Genomic DNA, 20053 nt, shown 5'->3' on the forward strand with positions numbered 1-20053 from the left:
AAAGTTATAGAAAAGCATGTCTGTGCTTGTGTTTTTCAGTTGTTATTTTTCTAGGCAATTGAGAAAGCTGGGCAATGAGGAAATGTTAAAATACAAAAGTTAAAGAGATTATTTTATACACACACACACACACACACACATATGTTTTTGTAGGTTTTCACGGGTATATGTATGCAGGTTTTGGTATGTTCAGGTCTTTTTCCATGTAAGATCTTATACAGGAAAAGACCCGAACATACCAAAACCTGCACTGATCTTTTATCTTTGCACTGGGTAGACCGGGCTGAAGCTATGTTGGCCTGATCTTTCCTCTTCGCATTGGATAGACTGGGCCAAAGCTACACTGGCTTGATCTGTCCTCTTTGCACTGGGTAGACCAGGACAGCCCCATGGGCTGGATCCAACCACATTGGATCCAGCCCACAGGCCTTGAGTTTAACACCCCTGATTTAGAATATTAGCCTAGGAAATGCTTAATTCTTTAGAACGTCCTCCTATTATCGCTACTCTAGCAACGTTTACATCACAAAGTTATGCTTAAGCATTTTCATTAGATATCACTTTTTATATATAGTCTCTTAGCCACAAAAATATAGTTCTATGATCCACAATCTCTGAAAATCTTAATTTAGAATTAAGCCTATAACACCCTCTGCTGTCCATCCTTTAGAATAACATATAAAACACTAAAATCTGCATAGTGTAATTTTGTTAACTAGCAAATGAAAATTAAATAAATTACTTGTAATTAAAAACTAAGGATTTTTTTCCAGGCTAAATTATGTTAAATAATTTATTGTAGAAACCTTTTGTTAATATATGTGTAAGTAACAGTATTCATGAGCTGGAACTTGTTGCTTTATCAATCTACTCCTTATATCTGATTATCTTTACATTAAGAACAATATTTCTGGAACTTCCTAGAGTTTTGAAGATAGCTTACAAGTTTGCACAGAGCTGTATTTTCAAAAAGAAACAATGTAGAAGTCCCAATGTATGTGTGGATAGGTTTAGTTTTTATTTTTATTCCTGCAATTCTACCCAGCTTGATAAAAAAAAAAATTGCTATCCTAATCGGGTTGATTAGATTGAGGGTTTTGGATTGACTGGTACTTTCTTTTATTTGGAGAAAATTTGCTATTTACAGCATGCATTTTTAACTGCTCTTCTAGAACACTTTAGCAGTGGCATATAGAATAGAATTTTTTATTGGCCAAGTGTGATTGGACACACAAGGAATTTGTCTTGGTGCATATGCTCTCAGTGTACATAAAAGAAAAGATACCTTCATCAAGGTTCAACATTTACAACACTTAATGATAGTCATATGGTACAAATTTAACACTTAATGATACAACACTTAAATATATCAGGAAACAATCAATATCAATATAAATCATAAGGATTAACAGCAACAAAGTTACAGCCATACAGTCATAATTGGAAGGAGATGGGTGATGGGAACGATGAGAAGATAAATAGTAGTGCAGATTTAGTAAATATATATATATATATAAGATAAATTTGTTTAATATAAGATTAATATTGTTATTTAATGTAATATTAATATAAGATATTGAATATAACATTTTAATTCAAAAATAACCAATTATCATACACTTTAAGTTTGGTGCAACATCCTGGCTTCATATCTCTCAGCAGTTGAATCATTGTATCCAGCAGTACCTGATTTGAACCAACAAGGAATTCACGACCAATTGCTAAAGCAGCAATATCTAAGAAAAAAGAAAATGAAACATAAAAACTTTAAATAAATTGTGTTATTTAAGAGCACTATTGAAAAAGTAACTTTCAGAAAGGCTGCTAATTAATTGTTGAACACACACACACAAATCATTCATTTATAATACCGTGTTTACCCGAAAATAAGACCCTGTCTTATATTTTTTTGAACCCTGAAATAAGTGCTTGGCCTTATTGCCATGCGGTCAAAAGCCAAATTGGGCTTATTAACAGAGGATGTCTTATTTTGGGGAAAACAGGGTATTATTATTATTATTACTTAGATTTACTTAAGATTTATATTCTACCTTTCCTCCAGTAGATAATTATTAAATAATTAATTAAATGTATATGCCGCTCATCTTATCCATAAAGCAACTTTCTTACTAATATCTACATGGAAGGGAAAGGGATCAGACTGATAAAAGTAGTCTCACAGCACAAGCTCCACCTCTTTCTATATGTGTCAAGCAACATCAAAGATGTTGTACCTTCCACAGTTTAAACTACACATTAAACTGTGTAGTTTAATGCTGTGGACACTGCTGCATCCCCTATAATTTTCCCACACAAAGTCCTTGTGCAGTTAGGTAGCTTGGACTCAGAGACAATTAATCCAGATTATGGTTTTATTTGTTAAATTTATATCATGCCCTTTGTCTGAGAGCTCAATGTAACTGACAGAGATTGCCTTTTACTTTATTCCCACAAAATTCTGTGGCATAGGTTGAGTTGATAGATATAGACTAGCCCAAAGAGGGGAGAAGTCTGATAGCAACTTTTCCACAACGGAAAAAAAAAAAGCTAGCCATTAAGCACAATATTTGCTGTGTTTGGTAAGTTTATTGTCTAGGTAAGAATATTGTCTGCCTAATTCTGAAATGATTCTGGGTAGCTTCATAAGATTAAAATAAATGATGCATAAAGATAAATCTATATATGAGCAACAGCTATCTGAGGCAATAACAAACCAAGACTTTAATCCAAGTCTGGGTGGGGATAGAAAAAGGGGACAGAGGGAAGGTTTCAAAAGGTTGCTTGACAGCAAGCAAGACATCCACACCATGGAGGGAAGCTGCTCCAAAGGCAAAAGAGAAGGCTTGGCTTCTGGGTCCTATTGAAGGACACTGCTTAGTCAATGGGACCTAAAGCAAGCTGACAATGTTGGAGCACACAGGACGAGCAGACAGGCAGACACTATGGGAGACAGGCAGTCCTTCAAACAGCTAGGTAAAAGGTGTCAAACTCAAGGCCCATGATCCAAATCCGGCAGGCAAGGTGGTTAGATCTGGCCTGAGGGGTTGCCTGAGAAACAGTGAACGACTAGCCTGCAGGCCAACCGGGCACTGATCTGCAAACTGGTGGCAGCCATCCGGGCCAGATCACAGCCAGCCTTAGATCTGTGGCACCGCCTCGGCCCTGTCCCTTGGGTGTGCGCACAGGAGCCAGCAAGCGAGTGGGGCCTGGTGTCCCGGGGGCTGCATTCTGAGCATTTCCCTTTCACCCAGGATGCCAGCCCTCATGTGCTCGCCGCCATGGATCTAATGCTGGCTGTGGTCCAGTGACTTTGTTAAGAATTAATCTTAACTGGATCTGTTCTAAGCAGTTGCTAAATTCCCTGTTGTTTTCTAGATGGAAATCCTGGTTAGGACACAGAAACAAAATGGTCTTTGTCTCCCTATGTATGTATCACTACAAGTTTTAAAATTAACACTGCTATAGAAATAAGCACAAGTAACTCTGGGGAGAATTCTAAAAGTGTACAAGAAAAAAATATTGATTTCACTTATAGTACATGTAACTCCCTAGAATATTTGGGATGTGGCATCTGTCATTATTTCTTTGACATATTATTTATACTACATTAATCACTGAAATAAAATTTCAGAGAAATGTTAAACTATATTTTGTTCAACCTATGAACAAGTTGTTTCCTTATTTCAAAGAGAAAACTTTAAAATGTCAGAAATTTTGAAGATACAGCATAGCATAATCTGAGGCAGATACCTATAGCAGTGATGGCTAACCTTTTTGCCGTCATGTGCCAGGATGGGAGGGGGAAGGTTCACGTGCATGTGTGCCCACACCCATAATTGTATGCACCCTGCCCCGTGCATGCACGTGCAACCCCCCCGCCCCGCTCCTGCCACGTGATGGCCCAGTAGGCCCATTTTTCTTTCTCACCTGGCTCCAGATCCTCTCTATGCATCTGGGGAGGGCGAAAATAGCCTTTCCCACTCCGTCAGAGGCCCGAAACGGCCTGTTTCCCAACTTCCAGGTGGACAGGAAGTGACGTTTTTTGCTGTGCTCAGCCTCCAGAGCCTCTCTAGGAGTCTCTGGAGGCTAGGGACAGCAAAAAAGGTCACTTCCTGTCCAACCGGAAGTTGGGAAATTGGCCATTTTAGGCCTCCAGAGGGCCTGGGGAAGGCTGTTTTTGCCCTACCTAGATGCATAGAGAGGATCTGGACCCAGGTGAGAAAGAAAAACGGGCCTTCACCACCACCCCAGGCCCTCCGGAGGCAGGAAACAATCTCTTTCCCTACTTCTGGTGAGCCCAGAAGGCCAGAAAATCAGCTGGCTGGCATGCACATGCCCGCCAGAGCTGAACTGGCGTGCCCACTGATAGGGCTATGTGTGCCACCTGTGGCACGCATGCCATCAGTTCGCCATCACAGCCCTATAACTTTTCTACCAGAGGGGAAAAAAGAAATATTTTATTTGCCGAATATGGTTCTGGTCAAAGTAAGTAAAGATCAGCGGTGAAATCCTCTGATTTCACTGGTTCTGTGAGTCTGCTAACAAAGTGTGCGCTTTGCACACGCAGGCACATCTGAGGCGCACTCGTGCAGCGCTAAAAAAGGAACATTTTGAAGCCTTCCAAGTCAGCAAAGGTAAGTAGAACGGGGGGGGGGGGGAATCCGGTGTGCCACATGATTTAGATTAGTTAGAAAGCAGGAAATCCAACAATTCTAGCTAATATAAATCATGCGTCATAGCTGATTGTCGCCCAGCTGATTGTCAGAAATACTGGTTTGCCCGAACCTATAGCCTTTTTTACTACTGGTTTGGGAGAACCGGTCCAAACTGGTAACATTTCACCCGATAAAGATGCGTTAGTACTAAATATATTCTCAAGGAGAAAAACATTAATATGATATGATCAGTTTTCATAAAGGGCCTCTGGTGGCTCAACGGACTAAGTCTGTCTGTTATTAACACAGCTGCTTGCAATTACTGAAAGTTCAAGTCCCACCAGGCCCAAGGTTGACTCAGCCTTCCATCCTTTATAAGGTAGGTAAAATGAGGACCCAGATTGTTGGGGGCAATTAAGTTGACTTTGTATATAATATACAAATGGATGAAGACTATTGCATAACACATTGTAAGCCGCCCTGAGTCTTCGGAGAAGGGTGGGATATAAATTCAAAAAAAAATAATAACAATAACATGGTTATACTAAAATAAGCTAAATTAAAAACCAAATTTGAAGTTGTAAATCAATTTAACTGATTTCTTATTATTCTATAAAGTATTAGAAGTTACTTACTTGTAACAATTCCAGCCAAACCTAACACAAACTGACTTTCATCAGAATCCATATCCTGATGTTTGCTATCTTCATTTAACGAGTGGACAAAACTCTCCATTGTTTGTCCAGCAATATTAAAAAACTTTACAGCTTGAGCCTGAAATTTCACAGGGTAAAATAACTATTTAATATGCCAACAAGTTTATAAAACTTAGCATTTCAAATAATGAAATGTAAAAGGAAACATATAGTTACATATTATCTGTTTTATAAGGTACTTCCTACCCTAGGACATATAACATAGCAAATCTAGTAGGATAAAGAATTTTTCCATAACTAGACAATTGGTGTTTATAAATATTTTTAAATAACCAAGTCTAGAGCATTAGCCAACATAATTTTTCAGCCATATATCATAAATAATTTATATTCAACACAAACTTCGGTGTGCACTACAGATAGCTTTATTGACACATTTTGAGATTTGATAATTTATGTAATGAGTAAGAAATTTTAAAGAAGTAACAGTTTGTTGCTAGGAAAACAAATCTTGCAATAAGCAATCTAAGTTACTACAGTACAAATTACTTTGCATTATGATAAATTATTAATCTTTAAAACAGTCCAATCTCAAGATTTTAAAACAATGTTAAAACAATCATTCACCATGTTTGTTAGGGATAACAGCAGCTATATTTTAATAAATCTGGAGAAGACTAAAACATATGAAGAACAGTTTTCAGACTGAATCATATGAAGAACAGTCACAGGATTTGGGTTTGGCTAGTCTAGAGAAAAGGATTAGAGGGAACACGATAGCAGTATTCCAATATTTGAGAAGCTGCCACAAAGAGGAGAGGGTCAACTTATTTCCCAAAGCAGCAGAAAGCAAGACAAGAAACAATGGATGGAAATTAATCAAGGAGAGAAGGAGAGAGAACAATGACTACACAAAGAAGACAAAATTCATGTACCAATAAGGATAAGACAGGTCCGGAAGAGTCATCAAAGCCCTGAGCACAGCTGCACAAGTACAGGCCCTAAGCACCAGATCCATAGAAGCAGAGTCTACCACACTAGACAGGACCCAAAGCGCGGATCTCAGAAATAGTCCAATACATAGTGGCAGGCAATAAGATGCAAGCAGGAGTATACACTGAATTGCACAACCGAGTAGCTGGCATTCTGTACAGGAACATCTGCACAGTGTATGGGATAGACCCTCCCAAGTCCAGATAGGAGATTCTACAGAAGGTCATGGAGAATAATAGAGCTAAGATCCTGTGGGACTTCTCAAAACAGGCAAATTAAACAGTATGATAGCAGACAAGTACCAGACAACAGAAGTGGTGATAGATGTAGCGCTGCTAAGCAGTAGCAACATCAGGAAGGAGTATGAGAAGTTGGAGAAATACCAGGGTCTAAAGGAGAAACAAGAGAAGATATGGACTGTAAAGGCCAAAGTGGCCCCATCACTGATAGGATCTTTATCCAGTCTTGGTACATCTGCTCAACAGAAATTAGAGGATTTTGCAACAGTAACTCATAATCTCACCAAATGTCTGGACTATAATGAACTCTACATAGAGCTCTTTTTGAGAACTACTCAGAAACTGCAACTGATACAAATTAATTATGATAGTCTACCAACTAGATGTTACCGGGAAGACATTACACCTATGCTGTAGGTCTTGCGCTGGTTATCCATGATTTTCTGGGTGCAGTTCAAAATTCTGTTTTACTTATAAAGCCTTATATAGTTTGGAAATTAGCTACCTGCATGATCATCTTCTCCAAACAGAATTGATCTGTCTTAGAAGTTTATTGTTTCTCTCCATTGTTTTTGATGAAAATAAGAGACTGACAGTTTCAGGTCAGATTTTTGTTATGGCACCAAGCTTATGGAATAGCCTTCCCTTAGAAGTTAATATGCCCCATTCAAAAAAGCATTCCTGAAGATGGTAGACAGACTTTTTCTAGATATCATTTAGTAGTAGTTAACGTTAGTATTATTAGTTATTTATTATTTAATATGGTTCCATCTGTATCTGCTTAACAACATATCCAATTTCTATTGATTTCTTTTGCATCTGAGTATCAGCTGATAACTTATATATACTAAAATACAAATTTAATTACTAAAGATGTCTTCTAAATTTCTCCATTTACTTTAACATTATTAAGGGACACTTAAATTCTATCAATCCTGTTGTCTTAGTTTAGACCAAATTGAATAAATTTACCATAATGTAGGCTCTAGAAAGTCTTTAGAAAATATGTCATGTTTGACTTTAATGTGTTAATTCCAACTAGATTGAGAAAAAGAGTAAGCTCTTTTAAAAAGGATTTTAACAAGGCTGATAATAGTGTAATCTTCAGAAAAGTGACTAAATGATTTAATACCCCCAAAGTGGCTAAACTTACACTTCCTAGAATATTTTTAACTGCTTCTTCATTATTAGAAACACTCCATAGTAATGTGCATACTGCAGCACCCATTTCTGTACAATATTCAGCTTGTTGTAATAATTGTTGCTTTGCATCGGTCAGCTGCTGACGAATATTTAATTTTTCCTAAAAATAATCAAAATATGAAGAGTTGATCAGTAGTACAAATTATAGTATTCAGATAATTCTAATGTTTCTAAAGAAATTGCAAAAAGCCTCTTAGCAAATTTTAAATAATAATTATTTAAGCATGGCTGCTGAAAACTTAAATGCTTCCATACTCCATGTTAGAAAGAGCGTATAAGAAGCAGATTAGACCTGACCATAGTAAACAAGTTTATTATATGTAAAACAGAAAATAAAATTTTCTCAACTAAAAAGGAGGCATGGGTGAAGGAACTAAATGCTCTTTTCTACTTTTTTGTGTTGCCCAACATTTTGTTTGCTTCAAATTATCAGATCTGGATTGTAAAATTTCAGACACCTACTAAACGGCAGCAAAGTGTTATCTTCACTACTATCTCATAGTCATCTAGACTTTTGCAGCCCAAATCTAGAAGTCCTAATTTATCCAATCTAAGTCTCTCTAAAAAGGAAGTTAGGCAAGGAAACAAAAATCTTGGGTGACAAAAGACAGGAAACAGTTTACTTCTCTTCAACTGTAAGAACAGATAGTCCTCAACTTATGACCACAATAAGGACCACAACATCCATCCCTGAATGATATGGTCATTAAGTGAATTGTGCCCGATTTTACAACGCAAATCAAGCCCCACTCCCCCATTGACTCTGCTTGTTGGAAGCCTCCTGAGAAGGTCACAAATGGCAATCACATGACCCAAGGACATTGCATTTGTTATAAATACATGCTGGTTGCCAAGCATTCAGATTTTGATCATGTGACTCCAGGGGGGCTGTGATAGTTGTACATGTGAGGGCCAGTTGTAACTAACTTTTTATAGTACTGTCATAACTTTGAACAGTTGTAAAATGAATGTTGTAAATTGAGGATTACCTGTACTTTTAAATAATAAAAATAGATTCCCACCTCCGTATATAAACAAAGGAGGCATTTGGCTAAATCAACCATCATATCAGTTTGGATACAAAATAATAAAACAAAGGCAATAGACTAAAATAAGACTTATAATTTAGATCTTGTATGATCTTTAAAGAAAGGCAATGTAAACCTGAAATTCATTATATTGTTTGTGATTACTTCAAATGTATATACCTATACTGTGTCTGATGTTGCTTAACTTATGGAGAAGACTTCAATATGTTCATCAGCAATTTTTTCCCACAGCTTTATACATCATTACTTCAAAGAATTAACAGAAAAAGGAACAAGTTTCTGCTGTCTTCTATAAGTGACTTAAACCAAAGAAATGTTTTCTGCTCATCAGTGCACACCTTTCTAGAGAAATGGGCAGTCTTTTATCTGATATCACAATGAATTTTTGTCTGATTCATTATAGAATTGTTAAAAACTTTCTATTTGATTCGCATGCAAAGGGTAAGTATGCAAGAACATCTGACAACATCTGACATTTTAAACAGTTTTCTTATTGGCCATGCAACTTGGAAATAAGGAAAGTTGTATACCAGCATGTGCAAAGACATTAGACTGGTGAAAACTGTTTTAACTATAGGAAACAATATCTTATGGAAAATGGAAATAACATAACTGTGAAATTCTGAAGATGTCATCTCTTTGAGTCCAGCTGGACATATCTAGATATACATACACATATACATAGGCTTTGCATCTTAAATCTACAAACTGTCTATGAGAAAATAGAATAATCACGCTAGAAAAAATATCTAGTTCAAGAACTTATTCAGTACGGTTACTTTAGTATACTAGTGTCCCCACATACAAAAAGTCTTTGGTTATTTGATTGTCATGATATTCTGACAATAAGCATATTTCACCTTATTAAAAGAGCAATCCTATTAACAAAATATTAGCACATATTGTCTCACTTAACTTTAGCCTGTTTGTGTATATTAAGATCTATATATTCCACAGATTTCTAAAAGGTAGTATTCTCAGGAAAACAAATACAAAATTACAAAGTAAAAGTCTAGTTAAGACTGAACTTTTACCCTTATTTGCCAATAGCCAGCGTATAGCAATTGTCTATGACAAAGCAGATCTATGATGCAGTCCATCATCAGCCATGAAAATTCACTGGCTGAGTTTAGGCCAGTCATTCTCAAGACCACAAACCTTTTCCTTTCTTTAGGAGAGGTAAGATATGATTTTAATAAATAATAATGATTTCTAATAAGTCCCAGCAAATTTAACAGTGTTTTTAAAATACATAAACTTGGTAATGAATAGAATCCTCCTTTACCTTTCTTTCTCTCACACAGTCTGCCTGGGCTGCTTCCAAGCGAGCTTTATAGTGTTCACAATCCATTCTCAATTGTTCTAGTTCATTACCTTTCTTTTCTACAACTAAAAATGGAGGACCACAAGCAAAACATTGCAAAACAAATTAAGTCATTCAAATACTACCACTTAAATTGGAACTATCAGCAAATCACACTATAAAAAAAGTAACAAATATGGTGAAAAGCTTGAAAACCAAATCCTTCAAAGACAGTTGAAGTACTGTGTATAGTTAACCTTTAGTGGCAAAAGATAATATGTTAGACATCTTCAAATATTTGAAGACAAGTCGTATATAGGACAAAACAGCTTTATTTTCTTGTGTGTACTACTTAAACTATAAGGAAGGTTATAAGGAACTTAAGGTTCCTTATAAAAACAGATCTTTTTCTTAAACTTTATTAAGAACTCAATTCGTGTAAACTCTTTGACTGAGAAACAGACTACCTGATAAACTACTGGGTCATTCTTAAAGATTTTCAAATAGTGACTACAATTCAGTATGCCTTAGCAGGACTCTGTAAATATATACATTTGATAAACAAACAGAAGCTGGACCACTGATTCTGTGGTTTTCAACCTTTCATTATCTTCAAATCACTTGGAGGAGGGGGAGGAAGAGGAAGAAAACAAAAAGTTTTTTTTAACATGCTCTCAAATATAAGTAACATCAGGAAAATAACGTTGACAGGTCCTGTGAGAACAGGATAATCATAGACCAGCTCATGTTCTAGACCAGGGGTGTCAAAACTTGATTTCATTGAGGCCTCATCAGGGTTGTGTTTAACCTGGGTGGGTGGCTGGGGTGGGCGTGGCCACCTCGACATCACTTGTGTCGGGAGCACCTGTGGTGGATAAGTGCTAAGGCAGGACTTCCCTCAGACCTTCTCTCGCTCTCATTATAATCGCCTTCCTTCCTTCCTTCTCTTCTTTTTCTTTCCCTCTTCATTCTTTCTTCTTCCTTCCCATTTCCTAATTTTTCCTTCCTTGCTCCCTTCCCTTCCTCTCCTTTCCTTTCTTTTCTTCTTTTTCTTTCCTCTTTCTTTCTCCTTTCCTGCCCCTTCTTGCATGCTCAAATGCAAAAGGGGAAACATTTCTCCTTTTGTTTTTAATTTTAGTTTTGCTAGCCCTCTGCCAGTGAAAACGGAGAGGGGGGGGCATGCACAGCGCCCCGGGCCCCATTTTTGCTCAGGATGGCCTCCTACAACCCTCTACAAATGAAAACAGAGCTCCGTTTTTGCTGACAGAGGCTGACAGCAGGCTGGTCCTTTGCTGTTTCCAGGGCAACCCAGTGGGCAGGCTCTAAGCACCCCGCAGGCCGGATTTGGCCCCCAGGCCTTGAATTTGACACCACTGTTCTAGACTGTTATCAGTCTGAATCCATAACGTCATGGATTCAGAGCCATGGTGGCACAGTGGTTAGAATGCGGTACTGCAGGCTGATTCTGCCCACTGCCAGGAATGGCTCAAGGTTTACTCAGCCTTCCTTCCTTCTGAGGTTGATAAATATAAATATATACCTCTTAAAGAGTGCTGTAAAGCACTATGAAGTGGTATATAAGTCCAAGTGCGATTACTATTGCTATTATATTTGGTTCAGATAAGCAGCAAGCAATTATGTCTCCTCTCTTTCACTCAGAAACCACAAGAATATGAAAAACAGTAATACTGAAGTAACTAGACCAGTTATGATCAAGAGTAAGGAAGGAAAAGCAACTGTACAATTCCTCTTTAATTTGAATTTTCAACTGCTTATCGCTATGTATTATGTATTGCTTTCACAAATTCCCAGTGGAAAGCATAATGCAATACAAGTTGTAAAGATAGAATTTTAGTTTCCGTCATAAGAAGATCATATGGTAGAGAACAAAGTAGCAGGAGGAATGTTTTAATTCTCTTCATATCAGCCTTTTTTCCATTCCAAATTTTTCAACTCGATATAAAGTAGGAGATTATTAGGCAAGGAAAGTGTCATCCCAATATTTCATATAACTTAACATTCTTCACTCTTGCACCTTAATTTCTTTTGAACAAAAAAGTAGAGCCTTTTGTAAGTTACAAATTTTTGTATTCTATTTAAATATTTTTACTGTATTCCTGTCTTGCATATAGAATATTAAAAAAACAGAAAGCAGGATACAACCAAACTATATTAACAACTGTCTTGTTTTCACAGAATATTCAATACTATTCTATGAATTAATTGTGGTTAATATAGGAGAACTTACTTGTTTCAAGGGCATCCAGTTTTTGAAAGCTTTCTAAGATATCACTATTCAATATCTTGGGTAGAATGTCATGCAACTGCATTACTTCAGTTGTCAACCTCTCCAAAGCTCTCTTTTTGACCTTAACAAATTCAACTTCTACCTCAGTTTTCTGCAACAGAACAAAACAATTTCCCCCTTTTTTTTCTCCCTGCTATTCAACAAATGTCTTTAACAAAAAAACTTTCTCTTTTTATTGTTACATTTTGGACTATATTAAACCATAATTTTCATATATTGTTTAGATTTATATATTTCAGAAGTATTAAATTGTGGTATATAAAAAATAGACAGAAGGTGAATATTTAAGTGAAAAAGAACACTGACAAAGTAACATAACTTTGCATGAATTCTGTATAGGCAAGTTAACTGTAGCTGGGAAAAAGCCTTCATCTTATAAGAAATCGACATATATTTTTTTAATTTTTTTTTTGTTTACATTTATACCCCGCCCTTCTCCGAAGACTCAGGGCGGCTTACAATGTATAGGGCAATAGTCTCATTCTATTTGTATATATTTACAAAGTCAACTTATTGCCCCCCCAACAATCTGGGTCCTCATTTTACCTACCTTATAAAGGATGGAAGGCTGAGTCAACCTTGGGCCGGGCTCGAACCTGCAGTAATTGCAGGCTTGTGTTCTTAATAACAGGCCTTACCAGGCAGAGCTAAACCGGCATTTACTGCACACAATGCTGAAAAAGCAGTTAGTTTTACATACAAGGCAACTTATTCCCCCTTTTACTTCAAGAAGATTGAGAATCACATTAAGTGCTCATCTTCCATGTGAGGAATGTAGAAAATAGTGAAACAATTGAGATATACAAGAATGTGTCTGGTTCATTACCATTATATTTCAGAAAACTGTCTATTGTTAGTATTAAAATGCTGCAGTAAGTTATTTTACATACCAGACTAAATATTTTTATTTGCTCCTTTTTAAAATTTATTTCTAAGCAAACACGCTTAAGATCATATCCTTAAAACAGGGCTCTCCAACCTTGGCAACTTTAAGTCTGGAGGACTTCAACTCCCAGAATTCCCCAGCCAGCAAAGCTGAAGTCCTCCAGGCTTAAAGTTGCCTAGATTGGAGACCCCTGCCTTAAAATACACATCACCTGCCTTAAAATGCACATCACAAAATCCTTCTTAAGCGCCTCAGGAGTCAACGATTACATCGGCTCACTAAATTAACCTGTTCGCAGAACGCACGGTGCTGTCAATAACCACCCTTGAGGGTAGTGAAAATTCAGCCACCCTGTAGCCATATTCCTGAAGGATGCCGCCTCTGGATGCATCGAAATTGAAAAGGGGGAAAAAGCGCCTCACAGTCGGTTTCTGGAGGCCAGAAGCCAATTTTTATCACCATCAAATTGTGGCTGGTGGGGCGGGGGGAGGGGGAGATTAAGAAACATCGCTTGTCCCCTGCCGTCTTCCCCTAACTGAGTGGGGGGAAAGCTAATTTCGAGCGTAGGCTAGAGAATCTCGCGGGAGAGTGAAGCCACTACATTACGCTACCTGCTGCCCGCCTCCTGAGCAGGACGGGCTGGCTAAGCTCCCGCGCTTCATCTCAACCCGCGATCAAGAAAGGACGCCCCCTCTCCTTTCAGTCTCGCTGCGCACCACGTGACTGTCATTCTATGGCGGGGCAACTCTCCAAAGTCGCCAGGCGTCGGGACTCTTTTGCCGCTCTATATTGTTATCTTGGTGGTTAAAAAGTCAGTCTCTTGCGTTGGAAGTTCGAATTGGTAACCCTAATAAATAAATATTATTATAAACAAGATAATAATAATATAATATAAACAAGACTAGCCTTGTGGTGCAACCAAAACAATCTGGAACTGAACACACTCAAAACCGTAGAAATGGTGGTAGATTTTAGGAAAAACCCTTCCATACTTCCACCTCTCACAATACTTGACAACACAGTATCAACAGTAGAAACCTTCAAATTTCTGGGTTCTATCATATCGCAAGATCTCAAATGGACAGCTAACATCAAAAACATCATTAAAAAAGGACAACAAAGAATGTTCTTTCTGCGCCAACTCAGTAAGCTCAAACTGCCCAAGGAGCTGCTGATCCAGTTCTACAGAGGAATTATTGAGTCTGTCATTTGCACCTCTATAACTGTCTGGTTCGGTTCTGCAACCCAACAAGAAAAACACAGACTTCAGAGGATAATTAGAACTGCAGAAAAAATAATTGCTACCAACTTGCCTTCCATTGAGGACCTGTATACTGCACGAATCAAGAAGAGAGCCGTGAAAATATTTGCAGATCCCTCGCATCCTGGACATAAACTGTTTCAACTCCTACCCTCAAAACGACGCTATAGAGCACTGCACACCAGAACAACTAGACACAAGAACAGTTTTTCCCCGAAGGCCATCACTCTGCTAAACAAATAATTCCCTCAACACTGTCAGACTATTTACTGAATCTGCACTACTATTAATCGTTTCATAGTTCCCACCACCAATCTCTTTCCACTTATGACTGTATGACTATAACTTGTTGCTGGCAATCCTTATGATTTATATTGATATATTGATCATCAATTGTGTTGTAAATGTTGTACCTTGATGAACGTATCTTTTCTTTTATGTACACTGAGAGCATATGCACCAAGACAAATTCCTTGTGTGTCCAATCACACTTGGCCAATAAAAATTCTATTCTAAATCTTTGCTCGTTGTGTCCTTGTTTCATTCGGCCGGGATCTCCTAATTTTGGAGAGGTGATATCTCGGTGTAACCCTGTGAGAACGTGTTAAACTCAATGTAGAACTCAAACAAGATTTTTGTTTTTGAAACCACCATCCTTTGAGATAATATAGACCTTTCTAACTGGGCATATTTAATTTATGGTGAATCCTAATTACACACACACACACATACAAATGAAGCTAAAGAGCAATGCTTACTTTGAAGACAACACAGTAATCCCCTAACAAAAAAGAAATTTGTTTAGTGTCCTGCTTTTATGAATTTTACAAATAACTCAAGGTGGCGGACATATCCAACACATCTTCCTTTTCCAACTTTCCCACAACCACCACCCTGTAAGGTTGGGCTGAGAGAGAATGACTGACCCAAAGTTAACCAATTGGCTTTCATCACTGTTCTGCAATGTTACATCTTAGTGTTACAGACTGATTTTGCACAAAACAGTATAAAATAACCATCTTGATGAGGGAATCATATTAGCCACAATCATAGCATTCCCACAATATGCCTGGAACTCAGTTGTGCCACTATTCTGCCCAGTTGTATGTGTGGCACCATAAAATATTTGGCAGTTTTCTTGGTTGAAATTCCCATCTCATCCAACATCATAAATTGCAGGAAAAGTTGCCACCTGTCACCAAAAAGAATATAGCACTTGTATAAGTCAACTGCTCTGTCCATTTTTTTGCCAAAGGATTATTTGTCAACTAACCACTAGACAAGAACAAAAAATTGCTTGTTTTCTGTTTCTTAGCTAATGGTTAATTAATGATTGTCTAGATTTCTGTAGTCCAGATACAATGTTGAGAAATAGTTTGGATGTTAAGGTGTGAAGAACTGTCATATTTTTACTATTATACAAGAGAGCATAGGTCAATAGGTTGATCTTTAAAATAAATAAAGTGGCTAGAGAAGCTAGGATTCCAGCTCCACTTGGAGCCAAAACAACAAAAAGTAAAACTGTACTGTAGTACAATTGCCAATGTTAGAAGTCACTTTACGTTTTGATTTCTTGATTTGATCTACACAAGTGGGACTGACAGCAATTTTTCAAATCAGATTTTGCATTACATATCCCTCCTTATACATGTGAATTAGGTGTCTGCCTGAGTCAATTGTGTATAATTTCTTCTTGTTTTGACCTTAAGTCATGATTTCTGCTTAAATAACAGATCTAACTTATTTCAGTCAAGGTTGTCTTCCTCACTCTCCACAAGTTCTGACAAGTGTTTGGACCCCATTCTGCTTTGGCAATAGAAACTCTGTACATTGAAATTCAGGGAAATGAGGTAAAGAATGTTTTCTCTGAGGCCAGTTACTGGCAGAAGCCTCATGTATCTGGAGCTGCTAGTTTTCTGATCTTATGTGTGGGATTGGTGAATGGATACCGAGGAAGCCATTTGTCACTTCTCTCCTGCTTACTTCTTTTCCCTTTGGTTCTTCTGCCATCCATAGCAACAAAAACGGGGGAAAAGAAGAATATAGAGGTGAAAATGGCAGGAAAAAAGAAGGTTCAGCCAGCCCCTAGCATCTGAGAACCTACTGCATTGAAGAGATGGGGGGGGGGGTTGTATCATGCAGTATTGTACTGTTTAGGCATCATCCTCATGCATACAACTTTAATGATGCAGTATCTCAGATTGGAAGAGAGGGAGGAATTTTGCAGTAATTCTGCCGTGGTATTTTCATGGACTGAAGAACTGTTTCCACCTAGTTCCAATTAGGAGTAAGTGTATGTTTTCTGTGCTGAGATAAAAAGACCTGCTTCCCCCTTTTAATATATTTCTATTACCCATGAGTTGGGAAGATAACTGGGAGAAATGGGTCTATGGAATCTTATCTGTCTCTCCCCAAGGGAAGAAAAACAATTTAGAATAGAATAGAATTTTTTATTGGCCAGATGTGATTGGACACACAAGGAATTTGCCTTGGTGCATATGCTCTCAGTGTACATAAAAGAAAAAATACATTCATCAACAATTCTAAGGTACAACACTTAATGATAGTCATAGGGTACAAATAAGCAATCAGGAAACAATCAATATAAATATAAATTGTAAGGATACAAGCAATGAAGTCATAAGTGGAAGGAGACGGGTGATGGGAATGATGAGAAGATTAATAGTAGCACAGTGTAAATAGTTTGACAGTGTTGAGGGAATTATTTGTTTAGCAAAGTGATGGTATTCAGGAAAAACCTGTTCTTCTGTCTAGTTGTTCTGAGGTGCAGTGCTCTATAGCATTGTTTTGAGGGTAGGAGTTGAAACAGTTTATGTCCAGGATATGAGGAGTCTGTAAATATTTTCACAGCCCTCTTTTTGACTCATGCAGTATATAGGTCCTCAATGGAAGGCAGGTTGGTAGCAATTGTTTTTTCTGCAGTTCTAATTATCCTTTGAAGTCTGTGTCTGTCTTGTTGGGTTGCAGTACCAAACGACAAACTCAATAATTCCTCTATAGAACTGGATCAGCAGCTCCTTGGGCAGTTTGAGCTTTCTGAGTTGGCGCAGAAAGAACTTCTTTGTTGTGCTTTTTTGATGACTTTTTGATGTTAGCTGTCCATTTTAGATCTTGCGATATGGTAGAACTAGAAATTTGAAGGTCTCTACTGTTGATACTGTGTTGTCTAGTATTGTAATAGGTGGAAATATGGAAGGGTTTTCCCTAAAGTCTAGCACCATTTCTACGGTTTTGAGTGTGTTCAGTTCCAAATTGTTCCAGTCGCACCACAAGGCTAGTTGTTCAACCTCCCGTCTGTATGCATATTCATCATTGTCTCGAATGAGACCGATCATTTGGGTAGATACTATAGGTAAAATTGCAATAAAGTTGTCAACTTGAATTCTTCATGTGTTGATCTATTGCTTGGGCTTGACACTATAGTACTATAGAAACCTGACTCATACAAAAAATGGGGAAGGAAAAAAAAGGAAAACACATATATTGAACTACTAGAGAAGGGAAAAAATCCCTAAAGAAAAAAAATTAAAAAACAAAAATAAAATTTTATAAGCAACTGGGCAAATCTCAAAACTCAAAAAAGCCATCTAAATTCTGATGGTTCGTTTAGGGAAATATAGCTGCATCTCACACTATTACCAATTAAATAACTTAATTGTTGCAACATTGTGATTCAATCTTTAAACAGTTAATACATTTCTACTATTTTTGTTATTGTTTAAATTGTTGTGAGTCATCAAGTCACACGCATGAAATGGGCAGCAATAAAAATTAATTAAATTAAATATTGTCTGGTTTTTCAGATTTCATTCAGTAAAGAGCTGATTCAAAGAATGATAGTTGATAGATTTTGTTAAGACATTAGGTGTCTGGGATGTAAGTATTAATCCCCTTTTGCAATGGTCCAAGTGCAATAAATCAAAAATTATTTATATATTGAAAGATTCCAAATTTGGAGGATACAATTTAATAAAACAGTAACATTTTAAATCCTTAAATAACTTTTAGGAACCTGGGTCATTATAACAACTCATCAAAATGGAACTGTATATAAGTCCTTGGAAATTTATTACATCTTCAGCATAAAAAGAATGAGGGCCAACTTTTAAAAAACATTTTCTGACAAGTCAAATATACCTGAAAGGATTTTTTTTCCAGAATTGACATTTTAGAACATAAGAAACTATTTAATATTCTTTAAAAACTGAAGCTCTGGCCAATATATAAAATTTCTGTTCTCTATTTCAAATGTTTATCCAACTCAATCCAAATGATTAGTTTAGAGTTTGTTGTGCTATACAGATTGAGAAATATTTAATCAAATCACTATAAAAAGCATTGAGAACATCTCTTTTTCATGGGCCCATATGAAATTGCATTACAATAATTTTTATATACTACTTTGAAAGTATAGCGGTTATTATAATAAATGAGGGGCTTTTTAGTTTAGAGATTTCTTATTTTGCCTTTTATCTAATTGTAATATATTGTTTCATTTATTTTATTCTACAAAAGTCCTGCTGTTATAACTGCATAGTTTAGGTATTACTACTATTTACTTGAAAATATTTTTCTCCAAAATTGAATTTCCAAATATAAGACTAATCTTTGGGACATAATGGTAATACAGGAGATTTCTTCCTAATCTTCTGACAAAAGACATTTAAGTTAATGCTGGTCAATTTCAAATACAGTACTGGAACACTTCATACTTTTCATCTCCATTGTAAGCTACACTATTTATACAAACAGAAAGAAGCCTGTTAACAGAAGTAAATATTGGCGCGAAACTACAAGCTATAAATGCCTGCGTGCTTAAGAATCGCTACCAGAGCCTTAAAATGACACTGCCTTTGCAAATCAGATTTCGGTGCATTTCTTATCTTCTCTTGATTTGCTAGTTAAATAAGGCTTATTTTAACAACTCCTTTCCTCGTATCTTCTAGCCGCTGGACTACTATTAGTGTTACTTTAAATGTGTGCGACACATTTTTGTCCGTGACGCCATTCGCGGGCGCCAGGGAGCGTCTGGCTTCAGGCCGATCTAGCTGCCCTCCTGTTCGGAAAGAAGGACGTGGTTATTGGGGATTATGGCTCCTGCTGCTGTCGTCTCTGCTGGGCAACCTCCTGAGATCCAGTTTGCTCAGAGGTTGGCCTCGAACGAGAAACGGGTTCGGGATCGGGCGCTGAAAAAGCTACGTGGCTACATCACTCTCAGGTCCCAGAGTCTGGAGGGTAAGATTGGAGAAGCACGTGGGACAAAACTTACTGTCAGGCTAGCGGTGAAGACGAAAATACACGTGTTTGTTATTGAAGGACCATCTCCAAAGCGTTTGGAGCAAAAGATGCATTAATATGTTTATATGAATAACAAGTGACATACCTTCTGCATTTTAACGGCTAATATGACAAATGGATATTTGTATGATTGCACAATTCTACATTTGTTATTGTTGTTAGTTGCGAAGTCGTGTCGGAC

The 20053-nt window shown here is 37.2% G+C and overlaps 2 protein-coding genes across 7 annotated transcripts in view; one reads left to right on the forward strand and one right to left on the reverse strand.

The window, feature by feature from the left end:
• The window catches only part of HSF2BP (heat shock transcription factor 2 binding protein), a 75085-nt gene extending 61110 nt beyond the window's left edge, over positions 1–13975 (reverse strand). For all 4 annotated transcript variants that reach the window (XM_058186090.1, XM_058186091.1, XM_058186093.1 and 1 more), the window contains exons 1-6: positions 13904–13975; positions 12347–12497; positions 10081–10184; positions 7697–7846; positions 5291–5429; positions 1619–1736 (exon numbers count right to left, since the gene is read on the reverse strand). In XM_058186090.1, coding sequence (XP_058042073.1) covers positions 1619–1736; positions 5291–5429; positions 7697–7846; positions 10081–10184; positions 12347–12497; positions 13904–13954 — 713 coding nt within the window. In that variant the 5' untranslated portion in view covers positions 13955–13975. The remainder of the gene's footprint in view (positions 1–1618; positions 1737–5290; positions 5430–7696; positions 7847–10080; positions 10185–12346; positions 12498–13903) is intronic.
• Positions 13976–19579: 5604 nt separating this feature from the next.
• Positions 19580–20053, forward strand: part of RRP1B (ribosomal RNA processing 1B) — a 28518-nt gene continuing 28044 nt past the window's right edge. For 2 of the 3 annotated variants that reach the window (XM_058185586.1, XM_058185587.1), the window contains exon 1: positions 19581–19809. In XM_058185586.1, coding sequence (XP_058041569.1) covers positions 19665–19809 — 145 coding nt within the window. In that variant the 5' untranslated portion in view covers positions 19581–19664. Of the gene's footprint in view, positions 19810–20053 lie in introns of all 3 variants that reach the window. The other variant, XR_009155370.1, reaches the window with a different exon arrangement.

The sequence above is a fragment of the Ahaetulla prasina genome, chromosome 5 (assembly GCF_028640845.1).
Source record: "Ahaetulla prasina isolate Xishuangbanna chromosome 5, ASM2864084v1, whole genome shotgun sequence".
Classification (NCBI taxonomy): domain Eukaryota; kingdom Metazoa; phylum Chordata; class Lepidosauria; order Squamata; family Colubridae; genus Ahaetulla; species Ahaetulla prasina.